This window comes from Podarcis gaigeae, assembly GCF_964106915.1.
Source record: "Podarcis gaigeae genome assembly, chromosome: 7".
Taxonomy (NCBI): domain Eukaryota; kingdom Metazoa; phylum Chordata; class Lepidosauria; order Squamata; family Lacertidae; genus Podarcis; species Podarcis gaigeae.
This window is the reverse complement of record NC_139683.1, coordinates 68,691,252-68,712,208: the sequence shown is the minus strand read 5'-3', so window position 1 is coordinate 68,712,208 and position 20,957 is coordinate 68,691,252. Positions and strand designations below refer to the sequence as shown.

Here is a 20,957-nt window from a genome sequence, read left to right as displayed (position 1 = left end):
TGAAGACGCCTTTACCCCGGCATGGCTCCCCTTTATCACGTACACGGCCCAACAAGACAATGACAATAATCCACCAACAGCATATAAATCAATATGGCTAACCTGATCCAAAACACCCACCAACCCCACTTACACACAAAAACAAAGATCACCACAGCCAATCACAAACAAATAACCACACCCTAGGCCAACCCCAACCTCTCTCACCACCAAAGGAACACAAGTGAACAGCAGAGAACCGGCACGAGTAGCACTGACACCAAATCCTATATACATTAAGCAAAACAGAAACACCGCCACCCGACCCCACCCATCTTCCCCCCTTCCCCCCTTTTCTTCCTAATGTCTCAACAAATTAAACTGATTTGTAAAAATGTTGCATGGAAAAAATACGAGAGACATTACACATACTTCTGTAACACAAGAAAATCAAAGGAGACACCAACCAGTGTGCAGCAGCTGTGGAAAGGCAAATTCAGTGCTAGGGAGAGTTAGAAAACGAATTGGAAATAAAGCTGCCAATATTATAATGCTGTTAGACAAAACTGCAGTGGGACTGCGTTTGGAAAATCGTGTACCATTCTGGTCTACTCACCTCAAAAAAGGATATTGTAGAGTTTGAAAAAGTTCGGGGAAAGGTTCCAAAAAAATGATTTAAGGGTGTGTGGAGCAACTCCTAGGACATCCAGTCAAGTTGAATGTTGGAAGATTTTGCTGTTTTGTCATTTAGTCGTGTCCGACTCTTCATGACCCCATGGACCAGAGCACGCCAGGCACTCCTGTCTTCCACTGCCTCCCACAGTTTGGCCAAACTCATGCTGGTAGCTCCGAGAACACTGTCCAACCATCTTGTCCTCTGCTGTCCCCTTCTCCTTGTGCCCTCAATCTTTCCCAACATCAGGGTCTTTTGCAGGGAGTCTTCTCTTCTCATGAGGTGGCCAAAGTGTTGGAGCCTCAGCTTTACGATCTGTCCTTCCAGTGAGCACTCAGGGCTGATTTCCTTCAGAATTGATAGGTTTGATCTTCTTGCAGTCCATGGGACTCTCAAGAGTCTCCTCCAGCAGCATAATTCAAAAGCATCAATTCTTTGGCGACCAGCCTCCTTTATAGTCCAGCTTTTACTATACGGACCTTTGTTGGCAAGGTGATGTCTCTACTTTTTAAGATGCTGTCTAGGTTTGGAAGATTAGGGATGGATAAAAGAAAGGGCTTCCTCCATAGTTAAACTTTAGAACTTGCTCCCATGGGAAGAAATGACGGCCACCAACTTGGATTGCTTTGAAAGAGGATTAGACAAATTCGTGGAGGATAAGGCTATCAAGAAAACATACCCTGCACTTCCTAACCAAATCTCTCTAAATTATGGCCTTTCTCACTCTGGAGCTCAGCACAGCCTGCCCTTTTCCCTTTGAATCATCAAGCCTGAGGAATACTACAGATGAAAAAATACAGTGGCATCACTGACATAGGGTGACCCTGTGACTGGTGGGAGGGAGTGCGGATTTCATCAGGCTCAGTGCTTCTGGAAAGACCAGAGGCATGTCAGAGGCAAGGGAGGAATTTGGGAGCGGAGGAGCCCTAAGCTAGATAGGCAACTGGCCTCCCAGGAGCTCAATGGCTCCTAGTTTCACAGATGTTCAGAAGATGCACCTCAGTCCTTTAAGAAGAGTCCTCTGCTTGCCTCTTAGGCCAGGTCCAAACAGCATGAAGGTGCAGAGCTCTACATGGGCTGCACCACTTCAGACTACAGACGGGGATGCCGGTGTTGAATGCGCCCCTTCATTTTTAAACAACCACCACTTGCAAATGGGGAAAAAAAACCTAGGTTGGACTGGAACATCTCTCTGGCGTGGTACCTAATGCTTCTTCTTCTTAATATGCTCAAATCGGCTTTTTCAATATAGGTGGGAACTGTCAAAAATGGCATGTACATAATCCACATCTTGAAGTGATGTAGTCCACACTATTTTCTATTTTACGCTGCATGTATAGGAACTGTGGGGCTAAAGTAGATGACAAGGGGAAAGTTCTGCTAATGGCTCTTCTGCTCTTCATACAGGGGAAAGGAGGTCTGTAGATGCAGTATTCCTTTCAAAGACACTTGAAGCACATTCTGTTCCTCAAAGAACTATGGGCATTGTAGTTTGTTAAGGGTTGCTGGGAATTTTAGCTCTGTGAGGGGTAAACTACAGCACCCAGAATTATTTGAGGGAAAGAAAGTGCTTAGAGTGTGCTTTCAAAATATAGTCTATAGTGCATAAAAAGGTAAAGATAAAGGGACCCCTGACCATTAGGTCCAATCATGTCCGACTCTGGGGTTGCGGCGCTCATCTTGCTTTATTGGCCGAGGGAGCCAGTGTACAGCTTCCGGGTTATGTGGCCAGCATGACTAAGCCGCTTCTGGTGAACCAGAGCAGTGCACGAAAATGCCGTTTACCTTCCCGCCACAGCGGTACCTATTTATCTACTTGCACTTTGACGTGCTTTCAAACTGCTAGGTTGGCAGGAGCAGGGACCGAGCAACGGGAGCTCACCCTGTTGCGGGGATTCGAACCACTGACCTTCTGATCGGCAAGTCCTAGGCTCTGTGGTTTAGACCACAGCGCCACCCGCGTCCCTCTATAGTGCATACACAGCCTTAAAAAGAGCCCTTTGCCTATATTTCAGCTTAAATATATTTCCATTCAAAAAGGACCTCTAATTAAAAGAGAGAGAGAGGCTCTAACAATAACTCATCTCTCTCACTGCTACCTCTTCTGTGCCTTTCCAGAAGCTTATTGTGGATAACTTGGGACTTGAAATCAACAAAAGTTTTCCTTCCTTCCTTCCCTTATCTGCTTGTACAGATCTTATATTAGTCAGCCACACATATTTAACAGTTGAATCATAAGATTCACAGCTGAAGGGCTTTTTCCATGCAGTAATATTTGATGGTCGGCCACACAAGAGTGACAGATCAAGTTTCAAATGTAAAGACCTCTGTGGAGGTTTCTGGTGGAATTTTATAAAGTCAGATGGATATGAAAGCGGGAGAGGATCGAAGGAGATAAAAATGAGCATAGAATTCCTACCTTTGGTTTAGGAGGCAGTTAGAGATGTATTCTGATTATACCTGCAAATACCCTTAACTCTCACAAATAAATTGTGCACACGAAAAAATGTCGTTCATTGCTTGCATTAGCCTTGTGAATGTATTGCTCCAAACAAGGCAGTGGGTAGGTGGGGGGCGGGAGTCAAACTCATTGCTAAAATGTTTTCACCGGCTTTCTCTTTGTGTCACTACAGACAACCCAAAAGAAAGCAGCCGCATCCCAGTGTTTATTAAAGTCCTGGACGTGAATGACAACGCCCCGGAGTTTGCCATGTTTTACGAAACCTTCGTCTGCGAAAACGCAAAGGCCGAGCAGGTGTGTGGTTTGCGCTTCGTAATGAATAAATATGAGGTTTATAAACGTGGTCTGTGTTATGGTGGCAACAGCATTGTGCCTGTGAGCTGGCACTATGCATTGCAAAGGAACTGACAGTGATGCTAAGTGAAATGAGACTATCTTGCATCGGCTTGCGACTGGCATTCCCTTAGGAGCTGATTGCATATCACAGAGTTCAGCATGGCTCCTTCTTGAACTTCAGTTTGCCGGCCCCATATTTTCCCTTAATTTGCTCTGTTTAATGCTTCTCTTGATGAATCCCTTGCAGGTTTGATACGAAAGGCACATATTTGAAATTATTTCTGTTGCCATCTAGGTATTTGCAAGATCTGGGTGGGGAATGAGACAAAAGATTGGGGTCTTGTTCTTTTTTAATGGACTGAAAAGAACTACTCAACATACTCTGATGTTTGGGGATGGAAAGCCCTTTGTAGTTACTCCAGTTCACCATGCCCTACAGCCCGGGAGACAATTCACCAGCTGGGTGTATGACAGATTGCCTGGGCATTCTGTGCCCCAGAAGAAAGGCAGTCTGTATATTCATAAATATGATTATTAAAAAGCAGATCAGATGGGGTAAAGATATGGGATGGATTTTTTCCCTAAAGTATCACCATCTCCACCCCAAAGATCCCTATCTCTTTTCACTCCAATCCCCAACCTTATCAAGTTGAATAGCTAAAACAGAATAAAACTTCAAACATCAAAACCTTTCCTAAACAGGGCTGCCTTCAGGTATCTTCTAAAAATCAGGTTGTTGTTTATTTCCTTGACATCTAATGGGAGGGCATTTCACAGGGTGGCCGCCACTACCAAGAAGCTCTCCCTGCTTCCTTGTAACCTCAGTTCTCGCAGTGAGGGAACCGCCAGAAGGCCATCGGAGCTGGACCTCACTGTCTGGGCTGAACGATATAGGTGGAGACACTCCTTCAGGCATACTGGGCCTTTGAGGCCATTTAGGGCTTTAAAGGTCAGCACCAACACTTTGAATTTTGTTTTGAAACATACTGGGAGCCAATGTAGGTCTTTCAGGACTGGTGTTATGTGGTCTCAGCGGCCGCTCCCTGTCACCAGTCTAACTGCCACATTCTGGATTAGTTGTAGTTTCTGGGTCACCTTCAAAGGTAGCACCACGTAGAGCGCATTGCAGTAGTCCAAGTGGGAGATAACTAGAGCATGCACCACTCTAGCGAGACAGACCACGGGCAGGTAGGGTCTCAGCCTGCATACCAGATGGAGCTAGTAGAAAATCTCTGTATAAGACATGTATTCCAAAGCAACTCTTAGAGAACAGCATTTCTTTGCTGGAAATCTCAACCGCTGCTATCTGCTTGGCACGCTGCTTCGAACTCATTGCTCTAAGGTTATTTGTGGAATAATACAGTGTGAACAAGGTCTTGGTCTCAAAGAGCCTGGCTGTCACAGCGATGGTAATACAATAACACCATTGTCCATTTTTTTAGCTCATACAGACCTTAAGTGCCGTTGACAAAGACGACTCTTTCGGCGGACACAAATTTTCCTTCTCGCTGGCTCCCGAAGTAGCCAGCAGCTCCAATTTCACCCTTCAGGACAACAGAGGTAATTCTTGTCTATCTGCTTCGTTCTCTTTGGGGTTGGGGAACTTTCAGAATGAACATGCTGCTTACAATGCTCCTGGTTCTCTCCAGATAACACAGCCGCGATCTACACAAGGAGAACCCGGTATAACAGACACGAGATGAATATCTACCTCCTGCCCGTGGTAATATCGGACAACGACTACCCGATTCAGAGCAGCACGGAAACCGTGACCATCCGAGTGTGCGCCTGCGACCAGAGAGGGAAAATGCTCTCCTGTAACGCCGAAGCCCTGATCCACCCAACCGGCCTCAGCACAGGCGCTCTGATCGCGATTCTCCTCTGCATCATTATACTGCTAGGTAAAGGAGTCGCTTGAATTGTGGGAGGTGGGAAGAGAAGCTCACCATGTCCATGGATGGAGAATGCATGTGTGCTACACATTAACAAAGCCATGGGGAATTAAGACTGTAGTCATGGGCAGCAGCCAGGATTTAGGTTAGGAGGGCAGGACACCCCACCTGTCATCATCCTCTGCTTGGGTCTGTCTAGCAGATTCAGAAGGAGATGCCTCAGAATTGCTTTCTTTTCAGCCCAAGTCCTCAGTCTAAATCTTCAGTCATTTGAAAACTAGGAAGCTAAATAACAGAATCAGAGACCGCCTTTTGTGTGGTTAACGAGTCTCTTTTGCGAAACTACAAAGAACACGCCTTTTTCATCTTTTTTTTTAAAATAATCAAAACTAAAACAAGTTTCCTCAGATTTGCTGATAACCTTTTCAGCACTTCCTTCTCAAATTCCTCCTATTTTCCGATGAAGTTTCTCCCCCCCCCCCCCCCGTGAACGTTCAGTAAGCATTGCCCATTTCTACTTTTAGTTAATTATTTTTATTTATTTACTTGAGGGAGGGAGCAGCCTCCCCCTTTTCCTGGCTACACCCATGACCGTAGTTATCCAGTGTCATTGGAGAAGTGATCTCATTTGAATTACACAGGGTTTTTGTACTTCCTTCCAGGATCCTCCCTGGATGTCTATGAGAATTTAATCTGTGGTGACCCCAAATATTCAGATAACACAACCACCTCCTCTGTACACTTCTGCCTCAGTCATACATAGGCCAACCACAATCAGAAACCACTGCAAGCATCTTAGCTGTCATGCCATGGTCTAAGCCACCATACACACATGTCCACTAAACTTTAACTTTTACATGAGCACATTCACCCGCTAATCATAACCACAAAGTGCAGCAGGTACACACTGACCCAAAAGTACACTGTCCCCAAGTTCACCAGTGAAGGAAGTTGTGATCGTATCAACTCCTTGACTCTAGTAACGCAATATCTCAGTTTACCCAAGTTACACTACCAACTCTTGGCGCCTACCATAAACATCCTATTTTGTGTTTTAATTGTTTTTGTTTTTACTAATTTTCCAATATTGTTCCAATAACAGCCGCATTATAATCATGCCAATTTTATCCAATTAATTAAATTATTAAAACCAATTATTTATATACCAAATTATACAATTTAGTTAAAGTGGCACCCTCACCTGCTATATTTGATGGCTCCTCTTTGTTTTCATTTTCCAAAATCTTAATAATTTCAATTACATTCCCTTCAAGATAATGATCCCTTATACGGATTGCAATCTTATGGTTTCAATTCACGTTAATATATTAAGTGATTTATAAAGTTTCAAGCGAGGTACTCAGTCTATAATCATTGTTCTTTCCTGCATGTTGTATCTCCCCCCCCCCCCCATGATCCTGTCCCAGCCATATATAGTGTTGTGTCCTTCATTTTTTCAGCTGTTGATATTTCCCATCATGAAAGGGAAAGCAGTTGTCTCACAGTTTTCCAAAAGCCTCTGCATCGCTTTGCCCCATGATTTGGGAGTTTGTTGGAGATCCCTCCGTTCCAACAAATAAATTGTCCTCGCCATTTTTTTTCCAACCTAGGAAGAGCGGTCTGATTCCAAACTGCCAGGGATTAATAGAAAAACCTATTGCAGCTGGCAGATTCTTCCCCGCTTTCCGCTGAAAATTTATAATCGGTTACCTTTCCTGTTTGATTACAGTAGTACCTCGGGTTAAGTACTTAATTCGTTCTCGAGGTCCATTCTTAACCTGAAACTGTTCTTAACCTGAAGCACCACTTTAGCTAATGGGGCCTCCTGCTGCTGCCGTGCCACCGGAGCACGATTTTTGTTCTCATCATGAAGCAAAGTTATTAACCCTAGGTACTATTTCTGGGTAGCAGAGTCTGTAACCTGAAGCGTATGTAACCTGAAGCATTTGTAACCCGAGGTACCACTGTACGTTCCAAATTATCTCAGTTTCCGCATTCCTTTGAAAATAACGGAGAACAAGGGTGGTTTTGTTCTGTATTCCAGCGTAGTCCTTTCAAAGGGTGAAACATCCACCACACCCCTTTATCAGCATCCTATTTCCAATCCATGGGTAGGCAAACTAAGGCCTGGGGGCCGGATCTGGCTCAATTGCCTTCTAAATCCGGCCCGCAGACAGTCCAGGAATCAGCGTGTTTTTACATGAGTAGAATGTGTCCTTTTATTTAAAATGCATCTCTGGGCATAGGAATTGGTTCATTTTTTTCTTCAGAATATAGTCCGGCCCCCCACAAGGTCTGAGGGACAGTGGACCGGCCCCCTGCTGAAAAAGTTTGCTGACCCCTGTACAGCAGACTCATCATTGTCCAAGGAAATGAGACTCCACAGTTCTTCCAAAGACTTTGCTGGGCGCGGTGGGAGCTTCTTATTCCATGCGCAAGCCCATCCCGCAAAGAGCACCTCTTTGGGCTCCATCAGAGGGCCTTAGGGAAGACAGGTCAGGTTTGGGGAATCACCTTGTTGAGCTGTGCAGGAAATACCGTATTTTTCGCCCTATAGGACGCACTGGCCCATAGGACACGCCTCCTTTTTTTGGAGTCAGCTCGAACAGGCTGCTATCCGCAAGCCTTGCGAGCCCAGCGGCAACTCCCGCCGGGCTCACAAGGCTTGCGGACACCTGCGCGAAGCACGGGGCGCCCTCCGGAGGGCGCCTCATGCTCCAGGCAGCAGGCTGCTATCCGCAGCCTAGGGAGCCCTGCGGGAACTTCCGCAGGGCTCCCTAGGCTGTGGATATCTTTCCGAAGCGTGGGGCGCTCAGCTTCAGCGCACCCCGCGCTCCGGGAAGCAGGCTGCTATCCGCAGCCTAGGGATCGGTGCACACCGACCCCTCTTGCTCTCCACACTTCAGCAAAAGCCTGCATTCGCCCCATAGGACACACACAGATTTCCCCTTCATTTTTGGAGGGGGGAAAGTGCGTCCTATGGGGCAAAAAATACGGTAACTTGTCAGTAGTGTTTGGATTGGAAACAACAATTGTTTGGGTCCCAGGCCTAGCATTCAATTAAACAGCTGCTTTAGCATTGTATCTTTCTCAATCCGCTTCCATGCTTTGTTTAGACAATCTCAACACTATGTGAAACAAAGGCACGGAAAGAATAGAACTACAGTTTCCATTTTTAGCAGCGACAAAAGGCAGATTTATTATTATTTTTTATTTTTGCTGTTCACCCCACCCCCTCGGCTGCATGGCGGATTTCACTTTCAGCCCGAGAAAGCCTAGTCTATTTATTGCAAAATCCCAGATAATGCTAAGAACTGCTGAGGGTAGTGGGGAGAAAAAAACAGCTCAGCTTTACATTTATTTTAACGTTTTGTTGAGCATTAGGAGGGCTTATTTTACAAGTTCACTTCAGACGACAAACTGAGCATCAAGAACAGGGTTATATTTGGAGCTGAGTCAGTGGTTTGCACAAATCCAATTTGAATATTCATTTCTTTTTAGTGAAATCTCATTCATAATGACATTAGCGAGGCAGAATTAAAAAACAAAAACAAATCAGCTCTGGGATTTTGAGCTGTTGTGTACTGGATAACACAGAGTACAATGTTTAGCAAAGGCAATTTGAGGGATGGTTTAGAATTTATAGTGGATGCATGGTAGCAGCTGCGGTCTCAGGGCATCTCTGCCCTCTGTCCCCATCTTATGCAGCCCTCAACACATCTGGAAGCTGCTTCCTTCTTCCTTCCTTCCTTCACTTCCTTTTTGTTTGTTTCCTCATTATTTTTCCTGGCTCTTAAAAAACATCCCCCTTTCTTTCTGTGTGATTTTGGAACATTTAGAAAGGGCAGTACAGTGGTAGCTCGGTTTAAGAACAGCTCTGTTTACGAACAATTCGGTTTACAAACTCTGCAAAACCGGAAGTAGTGTCCCAGTTTGAGAACTTTACCTCAGTCTAAGAACGGAATCTAAACGGTGGAAGGGCACCGGCGGCGGGAGACCTCATTAGGGAAGCGCGCCTCAGTTTAAGAATGGTTTCAGTTTAAGAACAGACTTCCAGAATGGATTAAGTTCGTAAACCGAGGTTGGGAATGTATAAGTGATAACGAAATAACATTAGTGGCATTTAAAGAAGCTCTGTAATAAAATAAGAAATATTGTAAAAAAGGAAAATAGAAGTGGGGGGTAGGCATAAAGGCAATAGCAAAACTTGGAAATGTGTAATTAAAGAAGATAAAATTCGGATGATTGGCAGAGAGGCTGAAGGAAGTCTAAAAATGGAAAAAATTATAGAAGTTGTAATGTGGTGTGATTTGTATTTTCTTTTGATGGAAAATTAATAAATTATAATTATAAAAAAAAGTTCATAAACCGAGGTACCACTGTATTTTTATTTAATAAAAATAACTTGATTCCCTTTTTAAATAAATTTATTTACTGGTCATATTTATTTATCTATCTATATCCTTGTACGCTGTATAAAGAGGTGAATTAAAATTAGGAACTGCAACACGTGTTCCTTATTGTTTTATCAAGGAAAGGGGGAAAAACCCAATTTTTACTTTTTTTCACCTATAATACGGCTAATGTGGCATTTCACCTGGAAAGGTGCACTCTCTGGCTCTCTGTGTGTGAATAATAATAATAATAATATACCACCATATACCCAGAGGTCTCAGGGCGTTCCCTTAAATAAATTCCAAAGCATTTCTGACATTCGGCATTAGTCATTTTAAGAGACAACTTTTTTCTTTCCTTTCCTTTCCATGTGCCTTGAAATTGCACTTGTGATTTTATAAGGATCATTTCCACGCTGCGCAAAGTAAAACAAAAATCAAAACCCCAAAGCAACATCTACCGCTGACAAAAAATAACTGCTCTTCATCTTCCTTCGAGCTTGAAATCCTCCTAATATTTACCCTCCCTGCAACCCCTAGTGCTCAGAGTAGGATTGGCTGCAGTGTGAGAGACTGTGGATTTGGAGTGGGCAGTTTGATAGAGTTTCTTATAAAAGACAACGTTCGAGCAACACATATATTGCCCATTCTATTTTTGTTCTTAATTGGGCGGCAAATGAACTCCTCCTCCTCAGCATTCACCGACACTGCTTCTTGTTTTTCTTTCCAGTTACAGTGGTGCTGTTTGCAGCCTTGAGACGACAACGGAAGAAAGAGCCTTTGATCATTTCCAAAGAGGACATCCGAGACAACATTGTCAGTTACAATGACGAAGGTGGTGGAGAGGAAGACACCCAAGCGTTTGATATTGGCACGCTGCGGAACCCTGAAGCCATAGAAGACAATAAACTGCGACGAGACATTGTGCCAGAAGCGCTTTTCGTGCCGCGCCGGACTCCAGTGGCGCGGGATAACACCGACGTCAGAGATTTCATTAGCCAAAGGTTAAAGGAGAATGATTCGGATCCAACAGCGCCCCCTTATGACTCATTAGCAACCTACGCATATGAAGGCAATGGATCTGTGGCAGAGTCCCTCAGCTCCTTGGAGTCGGTGACCACGGATGGAGACCAGGACTACGATTACCTCAGTGACTGGGGTCCGCGGTTTAAAAAGTTGGCCGACATGTACGGTGGAGCAGACAGCGACAAAGACTCTTAATATGTTGCCTTTTTTTTCCATTTTCAAGAAACAGCATTGAAATGTGTGGCATTGCTACGTCTTTCTATTTATCCACAGTTATTTGAAAGGGTCCTCAACCAGTTCGAATAGTTTCCGTGACTGCAGTCTTTGTGGATCCAATGTCATCCCCTCCGACCCCCGCAAATATAATTTGAGCATCCAAGAGGCAAATAATGTGGTGGGTGGAGGGGGGTGGGGAAGAAAACTCCCTTATTTTCTGTGCACCCTGTATACCAAAACAGTCAAAGAGGCACAATGGCAGGGAGATGGAGGGACAATGGAAACGGAATAACGGTTTTAACTTGTTCTACTTTATCTTCTAAATTGGATTATCTTACTGTTATATTTCACCCAATAATCTCACTGTATTTTAATTACGCAGCTCAGACATGTTTTCCACAGATTATGTCTTGAAACACCCCATAGTAAGGAAGCATTGTGGCTTAGCTTAAACATTATAGCAAAAGGAGGGGGTGTAGCTCTTTTAAAAGCCACAATCTGCCAGCAAGGAATATTTCAAAGGATCTAGTGGCCATTCAAGCACCAGTGTCAGTTTTGAACTGGTCACTTGGTTCAAAGTATTAAAGTGGTGGTGGACAATCAAGAGATGGGGAAGAAGGGGGGAGGGACTTACTAGGTTCATTGTGTGTGACCATAACAGTGCACCAGAAATGACACAATATTTGAAATATTGTGTTCCTGGAAACCGACCGACCAAATAGCGTGTGTTCAATAATACATATCAGGGATAGCCAAAAGTGGTGGCTTCTAGATTTTAGACTCCAACTCACATCAACTCCAGACAACATAACCAAGGATAATGAGAGTTGTAGTCCAGCAAAATCTGGAGGACACCACGTTGATTACTTCTGACATGTATCAAGGAAGGAAGAGGCATAAGGTTGAAAATACACCTGGAGTTGGATTCAGACGTGTTAATCTGTATCGAACCCATAACACATAAAGAGAGCCCCCCGTGTACATTCGGTGAGTTCCATTTTATATTGTTCTATTCCTAAGCATACCAGCAGATTGAAAGCCAACTGTCTTACCCCTCTCCCTGCTTCCTTGCTTGCCTGGCCACTGCTATTCCCTCCTCCTATTGAAGCAAAGGATTCTGCTCCTGAGTGCCTGGGAAGGATGTGGCAGCCAAGCATGTTGTATTACATCCAGCTAAGTCATTCTCAAGAGTAGACCCATGGAAATCAGCAGGCTTAAGTTAGACCTTAAGGTAATGGGGTTTACCCTGTGCTAGCCTTACTCAGAGTTAAGCCCGTTGAAGCTAACTTTAGGTTCATTGATTCCAATGGATCTACTCCATTGCATACAACCCACAGATTTCAGTGGGCCTACTCTAAGTATAACTTACTAGAATACAATCCTTTGTTTCCCAAGAAGAGGTGGTGGTGGAGGAGAAAGAGGTAGCAGCAATGATGACAGGGGCAAGCCATCAAGTAGAAAGGCAACTTCTGGTACAATCTCCACCTTGCCAAAATCAGCGAGAGCCTGGTCATTCATTTCAGTATGGACCAGTATTGGCGCATGGAAGGGGAGGACTGAATGCATGACTCAGCTACTGCTGTTAAGCCAGACAGCAGCCTTGGTGGGCATGCACATTGATTGTGAGGAGCATCAAAGGTGGGTTTTCATGGAGGTGGTGTCCAGGACAGTGCCAAACATTTTGAAGGATGGAGATCTCTCTCTTCACTTTTGTCATCTGAGGTGGGACCCAAAATAACCACGTCAGCTTTAAAAGCCAATCAGAAAAGCAAGAGAGAGCAAGGACCGGGAGCTGACACTATAATTGGTTGAAGCTCATTAAGCAGAAAGATATTTCTGAGATAAATAGGAGAGCTTCAGCTGATGTCAAATACTCAAACATCCTTTGTAGAACTCTGGAAGAATGGTTTGGTCATTCACTTGGTGTGGACGACATGACCAACAAAGCTAATAGCACCCTAGCTGACCTCAAGAGCTCTTTGCTTTAGCTAATGGCAGCATTTTAAACAATAATTTTAATAATTTGTCCTTTTTTGCATTATAGTAGACGCGCTCTTTATTAATTAACGACAATAATTATATAGTTTCACATGATTTTATGACTTGCACTTTTTGTTTAGATAGTTAACGTTAGAGTGCTTAGAGTACAGCCGATGTATATAGGCAGGAGGAGATTCAAAATTCTTTGGGTTGCCACTAATTTTTTCATCTGGCTTCCTTGCAGCTGTGTAGATCCTGGCTAAAGCATCAGTCGTAGCCACAGTAGTACCTGCCAGATTGGGAGACAGGTGGAGTGTGGAAAGAGAGAAATAGGGAATAGCACAGCTCTCACCCGTATGTGGTTTGTAAAAGGCATCCAGAAAAGGCCTTATCTATCACTAGAACTGCCGGCGGGAACTTTTCAAGGGACCTCAAGACAGATGTAAGAGCAGGTCCGTCTTGTTATACTGCACCGAAGGTACTAACTAAACCATTATCACAGAAAGTCAGCTTAACAGTATAGTCCTCTGCATGTCTACTCAGAAGTAACTGAGTTCAAGTCAGTCTTACCCCAGTCCCAGATAAGTGTGTATAGGATTGCACTCTACATGAACCTAAGAATTTAAGCCATGGACCTAGGATAGGTATGGTTAGATTTCTCCAATTACAGCTACATCTGGAGGATGGTAATCCTAAAATATTGTGCTTACAATGCTACCAATCTCCCGCAACCCAATATTTATTTGCCAAAGGACAGAGGTACGGTTCTGAGTTTACATTTGAGTACAGTGGTACCTTGCTTTAAGAACAGCCCTGTTTATGAACTATTCGGTTTACGAACTCCACAAAACTGGAAGTAGTGTCCCGATTTGTGAACTTTACCTCAGTCTAAGAACGGAATCGGAATGGTGGAAGGGCACCGGTGGCGGGAGACCTCATTAGGGAAAGCGCACCTCAGTTTAAGAAGGGTTTTGATTTAAGAACAGACTTCCGGAAAGGATTAAGTTTGTTAACCCGAGGTACCACTGTACTAGCATCTTAAAAGAATATGGTGCAAGAACTGCCATAGATGCAAATCTTTACTGTGACAAAGATCCCAGATGGAAAGTGTATGAAACATTTTCTCTTGGTTACCAAACAGCTTTGCTAGACTTATGTTGTCACACTCATAGCTAGCCATTTGAATTTGTTTTAGACTTGTTTCTTTTATTTCCCACCAATGCACCTAATTTTCTGTTTGTGTCCTTGGCTGGAGATGGACAATAGTGTGTTTCTCCTACGGGGATTTGAGAGTGTTTAGAAAGAGGGTTCATGTACATTTCACATTTATGCCACTTGGCAATTTTTATTGGGGGGGAGGGAGAGAATTGTTTCAAAAAACCCATTAAGCCAGTTTCAGCAAAGACAACAATATGACAAAAGAAATGCTTATACACTAGAAGTGAAACCTCTCTTAAACCACATCCAGGTCTCTTGAAAGCTATTGTCAATCTTCTGACTTTAAGATGCAAGTACAAGCATCATAGATTAGCAGGTTCGGTCCACAATCAGGTCTGAAGCTGCCTCCTTACATTGTATAGCATACAAGATGCAGAAGAAATCCGCTAGATGCCATTACAGATTTATTTTACTCTGTAATATCTTAAAAGTTTGTGTGCATAAAATACACAGCTGCGAATAAGTTGGCCAAACGAGACATTTCGCGATGCTTTATGAAAGCTCTCAATGCAGTAGTTTTAAAATGCAAAGTGCTTCGTTATGGATTGAAATGAAACAGCAAATATTAGGAGTAGAATTAAGCGAGGTTGCTTTGAAGACCAGTCCAAAGGTTTGGCCTCTTCTATGTGGAAGAGCAGATCAGTGCTGAAAATGATAGAAGGGCTTTGAGTTTTGCAATTCAGAAAGCCCATCCAAGTTCCCAATGCCTTCTCAAATAAAAGCTCCATTTATCTCAACTTGGGAGAATTCAGCAATTAATTTTCTCTCCTTCACTGGAGGTTTTTAAGCAGAGGTTGGGTGGCCATCTGTCATGGATGCTTTGGTTGAGATTCTCGCCTGGTAGGAGGCTGGATTAGATGACTCTCAAGATGTAAAATCTGGACAGCAGGACTAGCGGTACAATGAGAAACTAGCAAGCAGAGGTCAGGGTCAGGCAAAACTCAAGGCTGCTGAAAGGAGCTGACAGAAATTATAAACAATTAAATGGATGAAACAGAAGGCACAAACCAAGTGTTTTCTGGGAGACTGAACTCCAACCGCTATCTGCTAACCATCTTGCTGGGACCTCTTCCTGCTTCCTTTTACAGGAAATGATGAAAGGCCAATGGCGCCAGACCTGGCAAACATTACCCTATGTCAGGAAGTGCGAAACCTGCAACTCTCTAGATGACATGGGACTCCCAGTGGTCAGCCCTGATGGGAGTTGTAGTCCAGCTACATTTCCCACCGCTGCCATATGTGATGTTCCCCCAAAGCAAGCAGAACAGGAGACAGGAATGATTCTGGAGTGGAAACACCAACAGGAACATTTGAAAGCTCTTCTGGAATTGAGAGCAGCTGGATGTGGTGGTTGGCCGCAACACCATCTTGAGTATTGAACAGGCCATAGAAACTGGTTTTGCCTTAAAAAACGGCACCGTGTCAAATGCGCCACCGAGGCTTAAAAGGTTGAGTGGATTGTGTGAACAAGTGTTGATTGTACTTTTCTCCTGATGTAGCAAATTCTCTTTGATGGCTTAAGTTGATTTAGCCAGGATTAGCAACACTAATGCTGTGGCACTTTGATGGCTTAAGTAGCGTGCGACCCTCATCCCGGGAATCAGTGACACTAAGTAGCAGGCAATTCGCGCCAGAACTTTGCATTTTATTGACAAAGTGTTTCGCCTCGTCAATAAAATGACAGTAAGTCACCCGCAGCTTGTGCATAGATATTCTATAAACTATTTAACATACTGGCATCAAAATTAAGATGCCGAACTGAATTTTAAAAATGAATTACAGCGTTCTCTGAAGGCTGACATATTATGCATTAATCACCTAAGGTTTTCTCCTATCCGTGCAATTTACAAGCATGGAATTTTATTTTTATTTATTTTAATAAATAGCATTAATTTGGCATCAGTTCACACTTCGTTGATATATGACTAAAGCTTTATATTTTCCCCCAAAGTGCAATGGAAAGCAAAATTCCGTGAGCAAAGATTTTATGTCTTGAGTGCCAGGATGGAGTGATAAGAACAGAAATTGCAACAGAATATTCTCGCGCTATATTTGATGAAGTAGCTGAAAAAACAGTGATTGGCAGAAACTGGGAGTTGATGCCCAAGTAAAGGGGGTTAGGACTGCAAACTAAGGAGGCAATTCTATACATGCCTATCTGGACAGCAAGCCTCCATGAACACAATAGGACTTCTGAGTAGACATTGATAGGGGTTGCATGATAGCCCATGGAGAGGAAATAAAGAGTGGCTATATAACCAGTACCTGCAGCAATTCAGCCTGCTCATCTTAATGTCTTGTCTGACCAACACAGAATGAATTGGGTTGATTCACTCTGCTCATGGGATGATATGTCCCAGGAGCCACATCTGGAATGACAGACATTTTAGACAGTGATCTTAAGCATCTTTCCTTGGAGTGAGTGGAGTGGAGCCAGTGTGGTGTAGTGGTTAAGAGCGGTAGATTCGTAATCTGGTGAACCAGGTTTAATTCCCTGCTCCTCCACATGCAAGTGCTGGGTGACCTTGAGCTAGTCACACTTCTGTGAAGTCTCTCAGCCTCACTCACCTCACAGCGTGTTTGTTGTGGGGGAGGAAGGGAAAAGGAGATTGTTAGCCGCTTTGAGACTCCTTAGGGTAGTGATAAAGTGATATATCAAATCGAAACACCTCTTCTTCTAGTTCTGCTGAGGTTAGGACTGGGGTGAAGTTAGGACTGGGGTGTTTGCATACTTTTTGAGAAGAGATCAGCTGTCTTGAGCATGGATACATAAATGAGCCATCGTATGCATGCTAAAATGTCTTGCTCTAAAAACTCTACTGCTTATTTTGTGGGATTGACCCTCATTCTAGATCATAATATTTATTTCCGGGTCATATCACCACCCGTTAAGAGATAAATAATGGTTCTCCAGAGAGTCCCTTATTTTGAATTTTTTAAATGTGGTTACCCATCACTTGCTCAGCGACTGCCGAGATCTCAAGACGCAGAGGGGAGAAAAACACATATTGATTAAAAAGAGTTGCTAATGATAAGCATTATGGAAATAGCCAAGTAGCTATTATGAGATTTGTGTGTAAATGAATTAAGGGGGAAAGGAGAAAGCAGTGACTGAAATCATACGTGATGCTGTTAGCAGCTTGCAGGCTTTCTAAAGAAGAAAATGCAGTAGCTGGCGTAATTATTAGCAGTGAATGAAGCAAGTTGTTATTTTTATGTCATTGATTTCTTACATTCCCTGCACTGGCAGATTAATTTAGGCACCGCTGAGACAATCTTTGACACACCAACACTTTGCAAAAGTATGCTGAAGGTCTCATCCAACAACTGTATATCCAAAATTCTCCTTCAAGCAAAAGAGGTCATAATTATCCATTGATGTTTCTCACACACACACACACTTTTTGTCGGGGAGGTGAAGGCAGAAGTTTGAGGGCATATGTGGGGAAGATAATAGAAAATAAATTGTAAGAAAAGATCTCATGGAAGGCAGACTGAGCTTTGATGCAGCAGGTCAGGTTGCCAACTTTTTATTGACTCTTGCTCTTGTGTCTTTAAGACCAGCCTGATTTGCACAGACATTAGGTGACAATGTTCATCTGTATGCCATGATAATCTTCACCTACCAATTTCTCAAGGTCAAACTGCTGTTTCACAGGTCCAGATCAATTTCCCCTCCTGGCCATTTGGTGATCCTGGTGTTGGCCAGGAAAGCAGAAGTACCACGGAATTTCACGTGGAATTGGAATTTGGTGAGGTTTTAAATCTTGTGCGCTTCAGAGAGGTTTCAGAAATATGTCTTCTAACTTCCCTGATATATTGGAGGCCAAAAAATGGGGGAGGGGGGCAGTGTCATATATAGCAAGAGAACCTTTTCGCCTCCCTGGGCACTTGGTCTTTCCTACAAGACTGCACTATTTATGTAAATACATCCGGATACACTTTCTATTATAAGCTTTTAGTTTTCTAAAATCTTTTAGTTTAGTGTTTATTAAAAATGTATAGGATTATTAGGCATTCAGGTACAAACAATTAAAGGGGGAGGGGAAACCACACAGCAAACATGAAGCTATTTTGATTCCAACGAAACATTGAGAGAGAGAGAAAACTTCTTCAAAACACTGTATATTCTGTGATTTGAATTACCATGGGATTTGCTTTTTTTCTGCTTTCATGGCCTTATAATAGCTGCAACGTGCATCTCAACCACAATCTGCGGGGGCTACAAGAATTGGGCAAATGCCTATTGTGATCTGCGCATTTAAAACCCTTCAAAATAAATGGCCTTTTCCGTACGGATTTCTTTTAATTGAAACCAATAGGCCCAAGGATAAAATAGGGCAGATGCTGTTCCTTCTATGTGACCATTTTTGTTTGCCCTTCTTTCCTTTTTATTTTTTAAAAGGGGGATGGGGAGGAGATGGAAGCCAGAATGGGAACCCTGGCTAGTTAGCACAGGGGAACAATTGGTTTTAGCTGTATCCCAGCCAGGGAGACATCCTGCTGCCCTCATCGTGTGGACAAAGGATTATCACTGGAATCTATTGGCCTCGATCTCTGATGGCATGAAATAACAATTGCAGTGCCTCTGAGTATGTGTGGAATGCATTTCCTGCCACAGTTGCTGTGCATCTGTGGAGAAGAGGAAGGGGATGTTTTCTAGACAGATTGGACCCCTGACACGCACCTCTAGATCTTTCAATTCAATGGAGAATTTGCTGATCAGCTTCATTTCAACCCATATGCTGGTCATCCTCCAGCCATTGAAGCTGTTTTAAGACCCATCCAGCCTCAATGGCTGCAGCACATGGGCACTGCAGCAAAATAAGATAAAAATGGAGGATGCTCACCTCTCAAAGCAGAATTGCAAACATTTTATCAGTCTAGCCTTGGCCACAGCTTGGATCGTAAGTCAACACAGGTTCCTTTCCGCTGATTAAATCAAGAGGGATCAGACAGCAAGTTGGAATAATGAGCGTTGCAATCCTGTGCACACTTACCCCTGAGTAAGCTCCTCTGGAGATTGTGAGACTTGCTTCCGATGCAGAGAGGATTGTGCCCCAAGATTCCCTTATGCTTCTGGTGTGATTCTCTTTATTTCACCTTTTCCCCATGATGTGGATTTCCCTTTCCCAGACCTACTTGCCTGTTATATTTCTCGTTCAATGTAATGTTTCCCCCACTTCATTTGTTTGAGCAGTAATTTCTCACACATACACAACAAGAAGTGAATTTACCTTTTTTGAAAATCAATTTTTGTAACAAGTTATTTATATGATACTACTAAATAAACTGGTTTTTTTTCTAACCTGCTTTTTAAAAAGAACTTATTTCAACAGAGGGGTTTGGATATAAACAATTAACGTTAGCCAAGTGTCAGGGAACTGACATCGGAGCCAGAAGTGGAGGCAGGGCTCCCAAGCGATGCCGGAGAAGGGCCAAGCAGGGAGAGAGGGAACTCATTGGCTGGGGAAGGAAATCAGCGTAACACCAGGGATAAAGGGGGGTGGATGGGGGAATTGGAGAGGGGGCTCCAGGACTCTTCGCTGGAGACCAGCGGGGAGAGCACGGGTCCTCCGCTACCCACACCCACCCTGCGCAGACTTCCGCGCAGCGAAAGTAGGCGTAGACTTGGCGTCAAAGAACTTCTTTGCTGGAAGAAGTTCAAGAAATGCCCACTGACGGATTCTGCTAGCGACTGAAACAGCCACAAAGTGAAGGGCTGTCCAGCCAGGAAAAGGTTTAACCAGGCAACCTAGCCAGGAGTGGCAGCAACTTACGCACGAGCAACCCCATATAACCATTACACCAAGGATAAAGGACCAAGCGAGACCAATACAAAAACCCAAATGCAAGAAAAGACAGGCTGATACCTGTGCACATTTACCTAAGGTTAAGTCCTACTGAACGGAACTGAATTTACGTCTGAGCAGATAAGTATAGGCTGCACATATTCAGTTCCTTCTGATACTGGACCTTGATACCAGACCTTGTGGCATAAGTCAAGCAATAAACAAGTCCTCTTCTATGTTTCCGAGGACAATTCAAAGTGTTGGTGTTGACCTTTAAAGCCCTAAACAGCCTCGGCCCAGTATACCTGAAGGAGTTCAACCCCCTGCAATACAGGAAAGTGGGTCTTGAACCTACAACCCTGGGATTAAGAGTCTCAAATGCTCTACTATCTGAGCTAGCCCAGAGTTTAAACTAATGTGACAATAGGCATTTAGCTATTTTTCAGAAGAACCCGAAAGACCTGTTGGGTTAATAGTACGAGATGCCATACTTGTAGAGTAGAAGGTACTCTTGAGTCTTTATAAAACTCTGAGATTGAGACTATTTATTTATTCACTCCATGTACAAGCAATATCTCAAACATAATTTTGCTTGCATCCCAAGCTAAAACCACTTACAGGTCAGGGCTTTGCTGGCTGTTTCCATATGTATGCTTCCTAATTAACCAATGAATTATTCTTCTTTTCTGATTACTTTCTTCTAAGCATCTGTTTTTCCTTAGATCACTCAAGAAGATTGCTCTCTCGTACAGGGTCAGCAAGTAGCACAGTTGTGTCTCTCAGGATGCAATTCAAGGTTTCGTTTTGTTCTGAAAGCTTGACTGGCTCCCACTTATTCCTTGTTTTCGCTGCTGGAATCAACATTTGGCTTCCTTTCTGAAGTTATTAGCAGCTACAAATTGCTAGGACCACAGCCCTCCAGATGTTGATAGACTCCTGCTCTCATCGGTCTTCCCCTGACAAGAAGATACCACAGTGTGAAGAGTGCAC

General features: G+C 43.5%; 1 protein-coding gene across 1 annotated transcript in view; it reads left to right on the top strand.

Annotated features, from left to right (window-relative positions):
• The window catches only part of CDH6 (cadherin 6), a 165,906-nt gene extending 149,829 nt beyond the window's left edge, over positions 1–16,077 (top strand). Inside the window, exons 9-12 of the mRNA XM_083747253.1 lie at positions 3,286–3,407; positions 4,892–5,009; positions 5,099–5,350; positions 10,466–16,077. Of these exons, the coding sequence (XP_083603379.1) occupies positions 3,286–3,407; positions 4,892–5,009; positions 5,099–5,350; positions 10,466–10,956 (983 nt within the window). The 3' untranslated portion in view covers positions 10,957–16,077. The remainder of the gene's footprint in view (positions 1–3,285; positions 3,408–4,891; positions 5,010–5,098; positions 5,351–10,465) is intronic.
• The last annotated feature ends 4,880 nt before the right edge of the window (positions 16,078–20,957 follow it).